The 15,676-nt window shown below is 43.9% G+C and overlaps 1 protein-coding gene across 2 annotated transcripts in view; it reads left to right on the top strand.

Moving 5' to 3' along the window:
- The window catches only part of GMPR (guanosine monophosphate reductase), a 52,020-nt gene that overhangs the window by 21,670 nt on the left and 14,674 nt on the right, over positions 1–15,676 (top strand). For both annotated transcript variants that reach the window (XM_072853322.1, XM_072853323.1), the window contains exons 5-8: positions 539–620; positions 2,878–2,984; positions 8,647–8,689; positions 14,954–15,113. In XM_072853322.1, the coding sequence (XP_072709423.1) occupies positions 539–620; positions 2,878–2,984; positions 8,647–8,689; positions 14,954–15,113 (392 nt within the window). The remainder of the gene's footprint in view (positions 1–538; positions 621–2,877; positions 2,985–8,646; positions 8,690–14,953; positions 15,114–15,676) is intronic.

Here is a 15,676-nt window from a genome sequence, read left to right as displayed (position 1 = left end):
GGCAAGAATAGTACCTTCCTTACTCTTTCAGTACTCAAAATACTAAATCCTAAAGGAAAAAGAGATTTGCCAGGGTTTTAGATAAGATCTGAACATCTTCCCACAAAGTGAAGTAGGCAATGGGATGGAGGGCTATAGGCTGTTCAGGAGGGCTATAGGCAGGGCAGGAGAGGTGAGGAGTTGCACTGTATGTAAGGGAGAGATCTGACTGTATAGACCTTATGGTTAGGAATGATGTGGTTGAGAGCTGCTGGGTGAGGATTAGGGGGATGGAATACAAAGCAGATATCCTGATGGGAGCTTAAGGATTGGGGTTTACTGGACCAATCATGAAATTCATTTGACTCAAGAATGAACCCGTAGGATTTGTTTAATCTCTGTGGCATGCACAATGAACAGTATGGTGAACTATATTCTTCCTGACTCTATATAGTTCAACTCATAAAAGCTCTGGATAAAACTCTACATTATCATCATTAGTCTTTACTGCAGTAGTCTTGAAATCTCCCATGTATGTGATATTGTTCCTTCTGTCTAGGCAGGCAATGTGGTGACAGGAGAGATGGTAGAAGAGCTTATTCTTTCCGGAGCAGATATTATTAAAGTGGGTATTGGACCAGGTAAGTCAAATCCAGTCAAATAAGGGTGACTATGGTAACATTGGTGGGGGAGTTGTCCAGATGGAACCAGTGTATAATGCTGTTTGCTTGCCCATTAGGATGCCTAGACCCACTCAGGTCAATAAAGTAACAGTGCCCTTGCACATGGTATATTTAAGAAATATATGGGCAGGGTGCTAGTGTTTCGTACTGCCAAGTGTTACATATTCCATCTTCTGACGGTGAAGATGACTATTATTGGAAGCACTGAGTTGCCTGAGTTGCTGACGTAAGTTATCAGTGATAATATGTGTTGTGTTTAGGAACACGTTTTCTAGCTTGTTGAAAAGCGGCTGAGTCATCCCAGCTCAAAGGATACTGTGTTCAAGTATCCACTTCTATCAAGGAAAGATAGGTTTCTAAATAGCTTTATGATTTGTGTTCTGAGGTTGCCCATCTTGTCAATGTCGACAAAGATGAAATGGCATTAATTAAGTGTTAGGTATGGATAACATTGCCTCTACCTGTTACTATTGCCTAGGAGCTATAATGCTTGCATTAATGCCCTTATATGTTACCTATCACTGTAACATTCCCATGGGTAAATGGGAGAACCCTAAACTTCTTACAGTGTTTTTCCTACTTTCCCTTCCGTAATATTGTTGTCTGGCATATACTGCTATATTGTCTTCCCTTTTTTCTTTCCCTCCCTTGTGCATTTGTTCATGTGCTCCCTCCTCTTGCTGTTTTCTTCATAGACTGCAGCTGGGGTCACCATGCATGGGCTAGGTTTTAAACGGGCTAACCGAGTGCCACTGACAGCATAGCTGTGATCAGCCAGTGCAGTGCAGGCAGATTGTTTACTCTACAGTGCCAAATAGTTATGGTTCATGAATGGATAATTTGAGCAGACCAAATGATGTAATAAAGGTTGCAGTTGTGCCCAGGAAGACAGCAAACAACAAATACTGCAAAATATGTGAAGAATAGATGTTCCTGAACAGATCTGTACAAGTTGACCACCCAAAACCACAAGTAACAAATGTTCCTCACAGAAGATCAGATCTTGAGGCTCTTTTCCAGATAATAGTCCATCCTATGGAAAATGGCAGTGATGTATTATAAGGCATTACATATATAAGTACATATCTTGTGGAGATTATTTTTAAACTAATTTTCTTCCTACTTTGCAGAAATACTTCTCAGTGTTTTCACCTTGTCAGTTCTTTCAAAGATCTTTGGAAACTTTTACTTTACTGGTAGCTCGAGTATACCTGGATATCAGCTGGGTGAAGGGATCCAGATTTCACTGCATTTGGTTTAGAATCTGTTTTGAAATTCTCGTTATCATGCAGATCTTTATGGTCTGTATCCTAAATTATAAGACCTGGACTGGCAAAAAGCAGTCCTCATTTTGACTCTTAATTTGCGGAGAAAAATAGAGAAGGTATTCCAGAAGATCTATAGCCATGTTACCATATTGAACTATAACGGAAGTGGGGTTTTTATATACATGTATATACCATTTTTTAATATATACATATATACATGCACCATGTATGTGTATAAATAATACAGTTTAATAACCAGATATAATTAGTGTATTTCCTGTAACACTACACTATACAGTTTTCTGATGATTACTTATCTCACTTTTTAAATGCTGTGTGCTGATTTTCTTATATTCCCAACTATTGTGATCAACCATATATTTGTGCTTTAAGTATTAGGCCAAAGATGGGTTTCTCTCCCTTGTGGAAAATCTCCACAAAAAAGAAAATAAAAGCACAGATTTTCCCTGAGAATTATTTTTAAAAACATATGTAGAAAAGAGATAGAAATATTTATTGGAAGAAATATTCAGGTATTAAATGCTGCTGCTGAGTCTCACGGGTTGTGACTCTGGTCCTTTTGTCCCCTTTCCCTTCAGGCACCTCAGTTAGATTTGCTTTCTTGTCATGCAGTAATTCCCTCACTGGGAAGCATTACTGATGAGACCTAAACTGGGAATTTGAGACCTAAACTGGCCCTGGAGAAGAAAGAGGGGATATTAGGCACCTCAGTTACAGCTCCCATGAAGTGGTGTGATAGCATTTCAGAACTCAAGTTCCTATGTGTTCCTTTTATCCATGAGAAGCCAACATTGGCAATAGAGACTTCTTGAGGGAAAAAATATTACAGATAGAAACACATTTTTTCCACAATAAAAAGAAAACAAGCTGTGTCTTTTCCGTCAGCCTAATGGGTTATGGTTTTTTCCTCTCATTCTCTTGTTTAGGTTCTGTGTGTACCACTCGGATTAAGACGGGGGTGGGCTATCCACAGCTAAGTGCTGTTATTGAGTGTGCAGACTCAGCACATGGCTTGAAAGGACATATCATCTCTGTAAGTAAATATCATCTACTCTCAGATTCCCACTGTGCAAATCGTTGTGGAATAGGAGAATCAAACAGTCCAGTACCCTGCATGTTAAAGGCTATCCTTCTGTCATCTCCAGTTGACCCCTATACTAGCTCCTAAGGTAGTCAGCGGAGATTTAAATGTAAAAAAACCAACTCCTCTAATGTTTAAAAAGACTTGGGCACCTCACCCCTGTTTGTGCCTTTGGAAAGCTGCTTCTTGGTCCCTGAATGGAGTAAGCTGTTAAGTGAACAGAATAGGAAGCTCGATAGTGTTTTCACATTGAAGCAAACAGTAATTCCTACGAAAGATTTCTGAAGAATGAGTGAAACGTAAACATGGCTTTCCCCAGAGAGTGGGACTGAGGGACAGGCAGGCAGCAGAGGGGAGTACAAGGTAAGACGATATGAACCCATCTGTGCCGTAGTAACTGGACTGAGTCAGATAGCATCCTCACAGAGCTCTCTGTGCAGGGGCAGGAGTGTTTCAGAAGTGGCTCTGTTGAGCACAGCTGGCACATGAGCCATGTATGTTCTCACAAAGCTCTGGGGAAATAATGAGCCTGTGGAGAAAAAAGAGCATGTATCTATCTGTATTGCCTGCTAATGGCAGCTTCCACTCTACCAGCAAGAGCAGATTCACTTCACATACAAAAAGTAAATCTGTAAGCACGGCCTCAGGCTGAGCTAGACTGCAGCTTACAGCACCCAAAGGTCTTGTGTGCTTAGGGACACCCAGCCAGTCAGCATGCCCCTGGCTGTGTCAGGCTTGCACAGTCTCTGCAGGCTGTCTCTGAGGCAGCCAGTAATCAGGAAGGCATAGGGCCCAACGAGCATGCTGTGCTCACAGGTACCCTCACAGCCAACAGTCTCCTTCTGCGGCCCTAAAAGAGACCACACACTGAATTTTAGGTCTACTGCCAAGTGAAATCACTGGAAGGCCCTGATTTGTTCGACCCAGTTGTAACTAGTATCCGTGTGAGGAAAGGGGTGTGTTGTGGTGTTGAGGAAGGAGGAGAGAAGAGAACAAACTGACTGTGGATGGGCAAGGGATTTGACTGTATTTCTTGGAGCTGTGGGTATCATGGAGCAGGAAAACAAGTATGTGTTACAGTCGGATCTCTCTTGCTCTTTATTGTTAATGCATATGCATTCTCTCCTCTCCATGGCTCCCCTATATGAATTTTGCAGAAAAAAAGAAAAGCAGTCTGTAATTTTATGACTTGGGCAGTATTACAGATGTTTAAGTCTACAGCAGACAGCAGAACATGTGTGCAATAGAGCATGAAAGACTGACTCGTTACTATGAAGGCTGGATAACTATAGGTGTCATCCTAGCAGTGGTGCTCAGAGACCCATCCTAGTTTTGCAATAATCATTTTCTGCTAGCAACCCTCAGAAGAATGTTATTATCCTGATTTTACAAGAAAACAGGGAGTGTGTATTTAGACTGTTGAAAAATGAGACCTTTCTGTACTATTCCTCCTCTCGTTTCCTGCTTGGGTGATGGATCAGTTCCTGACCTGCTTAGGTCATGTTGGCTTCAGTAAGCCCACACCTGTCAACTCCCTAGCCATTACAGGGGGAGTATGGGAGGGCAATTTAATACCTGTCTGCTACAACATCTGGGCCAAGAGAATTACCTTCAGCTGTAACTGGGGTCTCTAACACCACTGCAACTCAACTCTGTCACCCCAGCTAAGGAGACTAAAGCAAGGGTGAGGATATTATGCCTGAATTCTGCAGCATTCAGATAGGTATTGGTGTGTTTATTGGGGAAAGAAAAGGCTGGACTGCATGGTCATTGCCAGAGCTCTGGCAAGAGTATCACAAAAGACAGGTATTCTCCTGAGGGAAAAACACCATATAGGAGCAAGCCTAAGTATATAATTGGGTCTAGTGGCAACAAGTATACATGGCTTCCCTCAAAATGTCTCACTACTGTATTATGTAGATTTAGGAAGGGGCACACCCTGCCTGAGCCAAAGGAGACCTCTACAGGCAGAGTATTACCACAGCTGTCTACGTCAATTCAGCAGGAGAAAATATGTCTAGCAGTTTTTTGTTATATTGATATGGAAGTAGCAGAAAGGATGTGAAAAGATTCAAAGCCTACCAGCTATCTTCATGTAGATTATAGCTGATGGTGTGATATGGGTTAGTCCCTTGGAGCGCTTTCTTGCATTCACTTCTGTCTTGTCCAGTACCTTCATTGAATTGCTCCTCTTTCTTGTTACATCGGCTCAGCTTATGTATGAAGGGAAAGAAGTCCCACTCATGGAATGAGAAAGTGACAGTACTGAGCACAGTACAGGTACTGCAAGGAACACAGCACACTTGAAGCCCATTCTGCAGTAGCTCTGCTAGGATGGCAGCACAAACTGGGATTTTAAGTGTTTCTATTACTGAAATGATCATGTATGATTTTTGGAGCTGATATGTTGACAAAGAAGGTGACAATTTTTAGGCAAACGTGATAGTCCAAGTGAACGCCTGGTGTCTCTCTAGAGTCATTTACACAGAGAAGGGGGAGGTGAAATTGCACCAGTTGTTGCTTTCCTCATGCTAAATTATCTTTAAGACTCAAAACTCACCTCAGAAATGAATCTTTCATGACTCACTGAAAGAAGAGAGGAAACCCTGTCTAAGATACAGGCACTGTTTCTGTCCCGTGCTATTTGTCTGGGAGCCAATAGTCTCAATTTTCATTCTCACTAATCCATTGGCCTTGAGAAAGTGCAGCAGTGAGTTACAGTGGAGGGGCCATTTAGCAGGAGAGTTCCTTCAGAAACACCCTAGTTGAGATAAAGTTTCTGTTTCTTGTAGGTCAGAGAACTACTCTGCTGGATAGAGAGGCAGTCACGTATTCTAGTAAGTCAGCAATGTGGGGAATGGAAAGCAGCCTTGCATGTGTCCTCTCTCATTTAGCTATCAATCATTTGATAGAGATCCCTGTTTCCCCTTCACCCTGCCTGGGTGATGGGCCACCAGCATTCAGTGAAAAGGATGACTAAGGGGTTCTTCACCCAGCTACCGCCATACCATCTCTTCCGCCCCACAGAAATATGCCCAGCATACGTAGTTCAGAATAAAGCACCATATGTATTGTTTCTACTGCTGTATATGCCACATACTTTATATATCTTCTGCATAATAAATAGCTAATAAATTGCTGATACTGTAGGAAGGGCTGGTTATACAGTTTATTATAAAGGTTGCTTGAGACATATAAATCATAGTTATAAAATTATTATAAGTTGCATATAATATTAAATATTCAACCAGTCCATACTGGCTTTCCATACTGTATTTCTTTGCCTCAGGCTAAATTTTGTTGTTGTAAAATGGTTTCTCTGTTTGGAGAACAAGACTGGGGAAAATAACATTATTTTAGCCACATTAAAACAATTGACTGGAAAGCTGTTTTCCCCTCTCCTTCTGCTTAGCAACCAGTTGTCTCCGAATCATGCCCTCTACAGGCCCCATGGCCACCCTTTCCAGTAGAATTACTTCAGAATAATGCCAGTTCTCCTGGATCCACAGGGGGATTTGTACAGATGCATTTCCCCAGGGCTCTGAGGTAGAGGCTGAGCTTGCAACAAGCTCAGTGACTGAAGCCCAGCAGTTCTACAAGTCATTTTGAGTCCAGAGCAAGGCCCCTGTTGGGGGGGAGCTGAACTGCAAGGGGTATCTTCCCAGACAATGCAGCAGCACAGTCTTATTTTCTAAACAGAGCACTTGATTTTTCACATGGAATGAAGTGGTTTAATGCATATAGCTTTATTATGTACCATCTTCTGGCATAACTGCTTAGTATGTCCCCTTTTTGTTTCCCTTTCTGTGAATCATTAAATTTACCTGCTTCTCTGAAGTAAGTGGAGGCATCTACAGATAAAGAAGTGCTGTGAATCATCATCATCGGTTCCTTTCATCTTAAATGGTAACTCATGAGCTTTTGGGAAAGTCTCTTAATCTGCTCAGCATTTTGTAATTTGGTGACATTCAAAGTGATATTTTTTGAAGCCGATGATTAATGATTACACACGAAGGCCCCCATCCCCATGGTACTTCTGAAAGCATAAAGCCTCCATCACTGCCACTACTGGGTTAATTATAAAAGTCAGACACTGAGCCACCCAACAAGAACAGACTGAAACCCATCTACCAGAGAGCATTCATAGCCAGCCTGTCTCAGTCAGACAGTAAGAGTCAGGCAAATTCCTGACACTACTCTTTGAAGATTATTAGACCCCTCTTTCTGCCTCGACTCTTCCTCCCCTGACACATGCACACACACTCACACCTTCCTCCAAGCTCTGACAGAGTTGTCAGAGGGAAAGAATTGCACAAGCAGAGCCCTTAACAGGAGAGACAGATTCAGCTGTCAGCCCAGCACTCCTTTCTGGAGCTGACAGCAAGAGTATCTAGCTCAACAAAAGGCATAATATGCTAGAGGTTACCAGCAAATGGAATAAAAGCCTTTAAAGTTCTACGAGGCACTGTTTGCAGTGGGATGCCCTTTGAAAAGCCGCTCACTTTCGGATCCACCTGCTCAGTTTGTGTCTGAATCCTTTTCTGCGCACCGAGAGGTTCTAACACTCAGCCCCACTGCCAGCTACCCATGAAAGCCAGCTCTAAAATGGCTGATGGTGGGGGTGTCTGGCTGTGCTCAGCCGCAGGTCATACACAGGCATGCATTTCTGCCAACAGGGAGGTGAAACAAAATGAAGTAACCATACAGTCTGGGGAGTAGCTTCAAAAGCAGGAAAGCTGTCAGCAGTCTGCAACGGACCTGATCATCAAAAGAATGGGGAGCCCTCTTGGTATAATGACTGTGTAGAGTAGAAGGGTCTTTCATCTGATGCTCAGACCTTTACAAAACCTAAAGAACCATAGCACATGATGAGCTCTGCTATGTGCCATTCCTTTTTTACAGCCTTATCACACATACATAATTTTCCTCGCCTCAACCGAAACCCCCTCATCAGCCACTTCTTTGCTCTGCACTGAAACTGAAACACATAGGTCTAAAATGCTAAAGATCTCAAAGTGCTGTTGTTTCTTTACCAAACCCATAGCAAACAGTGAGGAGTATGATGAGAGATTAATTTTCACTTACCAAAGTTTATATTACCCAGTTTGCTTAGAGATTATCAGATCAAATACCGACATAGCTGATGGTATATTTCCTCACGCCTCCCACTGTGACCTTTAAATGTATTGTAAACTGCTGAGAAAGTTATTTTAAATGTCTCTGGTGGTTTAAGGTAGGGGTTTGTGGTACCTCTGCATCACACAGCCTTTCATTAAAATGGCAGGGAATGATTCAGATCATCCGAGGAGGGTTTGTTTTCCAGTTTCTGGGATTTAGGAAATTGGAGTCAGGAATTTGCATTGCTCCTGCTACCAGTGGTATTATCAGTAGACTATAGGGTAGAGTAAATGAGCCTAAAGAAGGAAAGCAATGGAAAGGCTAATAGGGATTCCCTAGAAGCTCAGCCAAGATGATGTATACCGCTGGTGCGCAGTCAGCTCTTGACACGCTGTTCCTGAGCAGGGCCCATTCTGCTGCAGGTCACCAAGTGCCAGCACTCGCCGGCTGCCCGAGTGAGCTCACTGCCACTCACTGTCGTCTTTTCTTTACGCAGGACGGAGGATGCAGCTGCCCAGGAGATGTCGCCAAAGCGTTTGGTAAGGACAGCGGGTAGTGCCACCCGTTACACCCCGCGTATCTCCAGCACCGTCAGCAGTGATGCAGGAGTCAGTCTGACCCTGAATGTGTAATCAGCAATAGGTTACCTTCGTCCCTGTGGGTGACTCCGGTGAAATTAATACACCAGGCATGAATGTGCTCTTTGGACCAGACAGTCCAAATTCTGCAGCGCAAAACAGACAGTGGTCGAAGTCCTATTTAGAAACTATCTGCCAGGTGTGCATGGGATACAGCTGCTGGGACAGTAATACAAAGAAAACTGATAAGGGTTTCTTCTGAATAGGGTTCAAAGATGCCTGTAACATTGCCAGATCTGGCTGACCTGGGCCTTGAATGGATGAAGAGATGGTGGAATGTGTGTTGGACAGCAGAACAAAACAAAAATGCCGGCCAGATCCCTGGAGATGTTCTTGGGATCAGCTGTCTGCTTGAAGAGATGAGATTTTATTTATACTGTATCCCCTAGAGCTGAGCAGATGTCTCAAACATCTAAGTTAATAATTAACAGATTTTGCTCTCATGCCAATAGCTTCAGTGACTTCCACCAGCTCTTGCTGATAGAGAATTTGTGAATATTTTCTGTTGGACATTAAAGTTACATCAGTGGGGTTGGGGTCAAGGTCAGGATTGTCACTTAGCCATAACCTTGTTGCAGCAGCGTATATGAATCAGGTGCTAAACGCATCCTGGGCTGACAGGATGTTTAAAGGCACTCCCCCATCCCCCAAAATGCCAGACCCTTTGGAGATGTCACAGTGGGGTAATACCCAGAATACAGCGGGACAGCACAGTCTCTCATTGGGATTTCAGGGTGGTACGATGCAAGAGATAGCACATTATGATATAGCATGTCTGCTTGGCAGGAAGCTCTGCAAGTATGGAAAGCAGGGGCAGGCCTAAACTCAGATTACAGACCTGCCAAAAAAAACTCTGGGCATTCTGGAAAGGTTGAAACCAAAATCTGTCTTCTAAGTTTGCAGATAGCTCCTGTTTTTAGACAGGTCAGATGACAAAGAAGACTTAATTAGAGAATTTTAAGCACATCCGTGGAGTGATTGCTACCAGCAAGGAATCTGCTCAGTCACAGGATTTCACATTACCCTTGTGTTACCCAGTGGGTGATGTGACGTAGGGAATAGATACAGCCAGTTGGGTGATTCTGACATAGCTGAACAGCGGCACCCACCCTCTTTCTTTGACAACAAAATTGTATTAAAAAAACACCCAGCCTCTCCTCAGCCCAGGCCACTCTGACATCATGCGGCCTACAGTGAGGCCTTTGTTCTGCCTGACTTTCTCTGGCTCCGCAGCTTGCCCGGTTCTTGCTGGCGTTACTGTCGTTGGGAGCTTGTGAACTGAGATTGCGACCTCACTGCATTCCCAGCTGCCTGCAGAGAAACCTGACCTGTGGAAAAGGTCTTTCTTCAACAAGAACATTTCCAGAAGTTAGAACAACACGAAGCAACTTCAAAGTGTTTAAAATGTTTTCCTTTGCGATGTTTATAGCAAGTCTGAAGGGTCCTTGTAGTCTCCTTGGGCTAACTGAACAGAAGCTTGCTTGAAACCTGTGAAAGGGCAGATTCTGGCCTTGCTGATTGTCAGGAGGTGCTGGGATTCACAGTGGTATGTGTTTGAAGGCTATTGTGGGTTGTCCCTGGGACAGAGGAGCATCAGAAAGCTGAGATTAGACAGGCAGCAGCCCAGACAGATCAGTCTGACCTGTGAGTCACAGGTACAGGGCTGGAACTGATAGAGGTTACCCTGAGGCAATAAACTTTCCATATCTGGTTATGTATAATTGAGGTAGACACACTGTGGACATCTGACTAGCTGGAGCCAGGTGTGCATTTGTCAAAGGTGGGTGGCAAAATAAGCTTCTAGATAACGTTATTGTTATCAGTGTTTATTGAATGCTATTGAGGTGATTGGCTGTGTGAGCCACATAGAAGATAGCCTCCATGCCCAGCATTTACAAGCCAAAGCCTTGATACTGATGCTGAATTGTCTAGCACAGACGTCTGTGCTTGCTGAGAGCCTCTTGGGTGGAAGGAGTTACATAAATATATTGGATAGCAGAGACCGGGTGATAAAACACACAGATGTACAGTTTCACCTGGGGATGGAGGCCTGGACAAAGCATGGACAAGAGACCCAAAGAGGACTTTTGGTTAAACTGATTATACTATCTCTTTTTGGTGGATCATTGTAAAGTCTTCATGAAAGGGATGTCGAGGTGTTCATTATAAAGCAGTGACAAAGCAGCCATTTGAATCATAAAAAGTGTGAGGGAGTCCCAGATGTGAAGACTAGCACTGACAAATGGCTAAAGATGTGACTGGAGGAGGCAAGTTCATGGGAACAGGAGGAGTAGCATGGATTGAGTGCAAGTGAAGAATTGTGAAGAACCATGAAGAAGACGCTCAGAAGCTTTACAAGGGGAAGTGACACCACTGACTGCTGTCAGGAGTCAGAGGCAGACTGGGCATTTTGACAGAGGGGAACAAGGTAGAAGCCTATTTAAAAAGGCAAGGAACAGAGAAGCTCTGAAGATGGGAGATAAAAATGCTGGGAGCAACAGATACTTTGGGAGAGACTGCTGGAATTCGGGAACTGCTGGATGGGAACTTGGTGTGGATTTGGTAAACTGAAAATGTCTCTGCCATCTGGGTATTGAAGATGATAATGGAAAAGATGTAGGCTGATCAGGAAGAAAAGAGGTGTTTTGATGCAGGAATGAGAGAAAGCATGAAAGAACTTAGTGTTGGGCTCTCAGATGGTTCACATAACTGCACCCATGGAAAGGCTGATAACATGAACACATTTCTCAGAATGCCCCAGGGAGGCACTGCTATCTCCTTTTTAAAGATGAGAAGTCAAAGCACAGAAATACTAAGTTCAATTGCTTGAGGTCACATATATTTTTGTGACACAGCCAGGAACAGAATGTGCCTTTTGAATCCTACGCCAGCATCTTTAACACAATACTGCTGTTCCTTACAGCAGTGGTGAGAAGAGATACAGGAGCAGGGAAGGAAAAGGAAGGAAAGATCATGTGGAAAAGTCAACTGGGGACATATACTGGTTCCAAAATATACCTGACACATCATACTGGCTTTTTTTTCCTGTTTTCAATAGCTATGTGTGTGTGTTCGCTGGGCTCAGCTGGAGCACAGGTGAATGTTGTTTCCAGGGCCAGCTGTGGTCCAGGCAAACCTATGCTGCATCTGCCTGGAGGGCTGCCCAGGCTATAAATCCAGGCTGACTTCAGCTGACTTTTTCCAGAGCCAATCTGGTTATCAGTAACTTGTATTATCAGGCATACAAAAGACATCTGAGGGACTCCATCCAGGTCCAGCAGAACTGTGTGAGTGCTGCAAGATTGGGCTGGCGTCAGCGCACGTATTCTGTAATGGCTTGAAAGAGAGGGCACTGTGAAATGTGAATCAGTAAAATCAGCCCAGATACAGTGTAGGCCTCAAGGGGGAAGTCAGTGCATTGAAGTGGCATGGTGTTTCTACAGGATGAGTCTAGCAGACTCTGGGTGAACTACTGGGATGCTTGTATGTAACGTACCCCATCACATCCTGTATTATCTAGGAGGTTGTTGCTAGGTGTTCCCAGTCTCCCACAACCTAAAATAACGGCATACTGTCTATCTGTACTTGAAAATGAAAGACTGCAGCTGGGTGTTGCAAACATCACCAATGCTTCTGGTCATACAAAAAACCATGCATAAGTAAAGAAAGACCATGCTAAAAACTACAGCCTCCTGGTTGGATGTTAACTGGTAGAAAAGTAGTGGCACAGACTTAAAACTTTCAGACATCTTTGCAACACTGGAACAGGGTGGAAAGTTCTGGAGAGCATTGGAAAAGTATTTTTAATATGGACTTGTCATTCCTGGAGCTGCGGGGCAGTAAGCATGTGTCATTCCAATGTTTAGACGTGCTGCATCTGCTGTAACATAGCTTCTCTCTTCTGGAAGAGCCTGGTGAATTATGTTGTAGTTTGCAAAAGTTACTCAAGTTGGATGAGTTTCAGTCCTGTAATTCAAACGTATTCACTTTCCTCCCAAAATACGCAGTCAAAAGAAAAATAATAAATAGATACTTAAGTGCACAAGAACCAAAATTCTGTGATTCTGAAGTGTAGATTTCATGTGACTGTTTTGTATTAACAATCTGGAGGCTGTGAAACCCATAACCAGAGACAGGACTAGAACTGAGGATCAGGGGATAGTATTGACAAAGCAAAGAGTCCAGAGTGTCCTTTGGCATGCCTTTGACTCATTTAAACGCCTTCTTTGAAACCTTGACCCCAAATACATCCCTCCTTCTTCATGTTGTTTTCTTCTACCCATGAAGAAGACATCAACTAGATTTCCCAGGGTACTTATTTTTTGCAAAGGTGGAGCAAGATTGTGCCAGGTAACAACAGGAGCTCCCCACCAGTAATTGAGAATGTCTCAAAGGATGAGCGTTCCCTTCGTTTTTGGCAGGTTAATAGTAGCATCAGACTTGAGTCAAACTGAGGCTTTAAAACAGCCATCTGAAACAAGAGAGCTGAGGAAAAATCTGCCAGGTAGCTGGCATGACAGGACACCTGAGTGGGTGCCTAGCTATAAATATTGCTTGTGATGTGCTCAGCAGTTTTGCACAAGCCTCATTTTTAATATGCCTTTACCACGGACATACTGTTCCTTTCAAACAACCAGGCAAAGGGAGGTGAGGTCAGCACAGCAGCTGGGTGCCCTGCTCCCAGGCATTGCTGCTAGATGTGCTCTTTGGCAAAGGGGTGGAGGGAGGGAACTGGCTTTTATAAATCAGTGCACACTCCACAGTTGTCATGTATTCTAAGATCAAAATATTCCCAAATTCAGGTTTGTCTACAGAGCTTTTAAACAGATGGCAGAAGCTGAGCAGATTTGATAATGATTTCACTTATGTTTCAGATTTCAAGGTCCAGTGCTATTGTTTGGGTAGTGACAGAGATCAGAGCAAATCCTAATGCCAGACTTACCTAGCCTGGGTCTCCCCAGAGTTCAGACATGTTCATAATGGGGTGGGGTTAGTTCAGGCTCATCTGCTTTCTATGAAGTGAGGTTTACAGGCCTGTTCTTTTGCCAGTTCTGGGAAGAAGCTGGGCAGAGGGGAGGCCTGTTCTGACACATACACATTGAAGAAGCAGAGAGTCTGAACAGGAAAATGCTTTGTTTCAGGGATGGGTCACCACAGACTCATAAAAGAGTAAAAGCCAAACTTTCCCAAGCAAGACTAGATATGCTAGAATATCACAGGAGGAGCTGCTGGTGGAATAGTTCCAGCCCAGCTGGAAATATTGGAAGTCACAGTAGAAAATCAAGAGTGATTCCAAAAACCTTCTTCCTGATCTTACTCCCAGTGGAATTGATTTCATGATTTGCAAAGCCAGGGGAGATGGACAGATTGAACAGGCATGATTGAGTGTTCAGTGTTGTTACTCAGTATCTGGAACATATTTAGGAGTTGTAGCTATGGGTGAGACCTCCTTTGTGGTGCATGCTGAGAACCGCAGAAGCCAGGGGTGGTGGTCCTTGGCCCAGAGTTTTTAAACAACAGGAACCAAATGCAGACCCATCCACATCTCTTTGACAAGGGATCACCCAGATCTACGCTGAACACATATGGCTGATGGACTTGAAAAATCCATCATTTCATTAAAATATCTGCTTGTTTTATGTCAGTGTTGGGAGGAGTACATTACATTCTTGAGTATGCCTTCCTTCAGGGTACATTCCCACTCACAGCTTGTAGCCTTGAAAGGTCTTGAAGTAGGAGCTGTCCTCTTCTCTGTACAGCATGGAGCTCAACAGGTCCCAGCCCTGTGATTAGGGCTTCTGAGTACTGCAGTCACAGTAGTAGTTAATAAGGAACTGTGCTCAGATACTATTATGAAGTAATGGGTTAAAACTGAATTTGAAAACAAAAGACTGTGGGGTTGAGTAGAATAATATCTATCTTTGTGATCACAACAGAAAAGGATTATTTCCACTTAAAATACCAGAGAGGTACAATTCAGCATGTATCAGTTCTTCAGTAAAGCATTTCTTCCAAGTTTGCTGCGTCTATTACAGGAGGGGACTCTCTGTACGTACCAAACTATTTAGGGCTGGCTATTGTTTTTGGAGGCCACTGTGCTCTTGCTTTGTCTTTCACCCTCTTCTCCCTTCCCTGCTTGCTTACGTGTCATTTCGCTGATCACAGGAGCCGGTGCTGATTTCGTCATGCTTGGAGGAATGTTTGCAGGCCATGACCAGTGTGCTGGAGAGATTATGGAAAAGAATGGCAAGAAGGTGAAACTCTTCTATGGAATGAGCTCTGATACAGCCATGAAGAAGCATGCAGGAGGGGTTGCTGAATACAGGTATGAATTCCACACAGGAGCAGTTGCAGTGAGCCAGCCATCCAGTAACTTCTGGAGCAGAATTGTGCAAAAGGCACCCATTGGAAACAGGCCCATGCCTCTATTCCCGTTTAGGAATCTGTTACCAACATTTACGGCACCAGATCTGAGGGAGGGATGACATCAAGGGGGAAACAGGAAGAAGGAGCTGGGGGTAGCTAGCTGAGAGCAACTGTGTTCACTCAGTTGCAGCCAGTGCAGTGTGCTGTCACTGCAGCACTAGCTGCATGGTCTGGGAATTCATTAGGCGCTGTTCTGACTTACGGGTCTCTCGGGATGTGTATGAATTAAATGCTGGAACATGGCATACCAGGCTGCAGTTTGTGGCCCTCTGCTTGTCCAGGTTGGGTGTCCTGTTGGTGTATGGGTGGCTGGCCCACATGCTCCCTTCTGTTTGCAAAAAGTGGCTGCCTGGTGAATTGGCGAAGCTCAGCTGGGGTTTCCCCAATGTAGAGTTGAGTCACGCCTGTAACACTAATGAGGGCCCAGGACCTCCAAAGCACTCTCAGTCACAGGCAGTAGCC

This window comes from Ciconia boyciana, chromosome 2, assembly GCF_034638445.1.
Source record: "Ciconia boyciana chromosome 2, ASM3463844v1, whole genome shotgun sequence".
NCBI lineage: Eukaryota > Metazoa > Chordata > Aves > Ciconiiformes > Ciconiidae > Ciconia > Ciconia boyciana.
The sequence above is the reverse complement of the archived record's forward strand: the minus strand, read 5'-3'. Positions and strand labels throughout refer to the sequence as shown.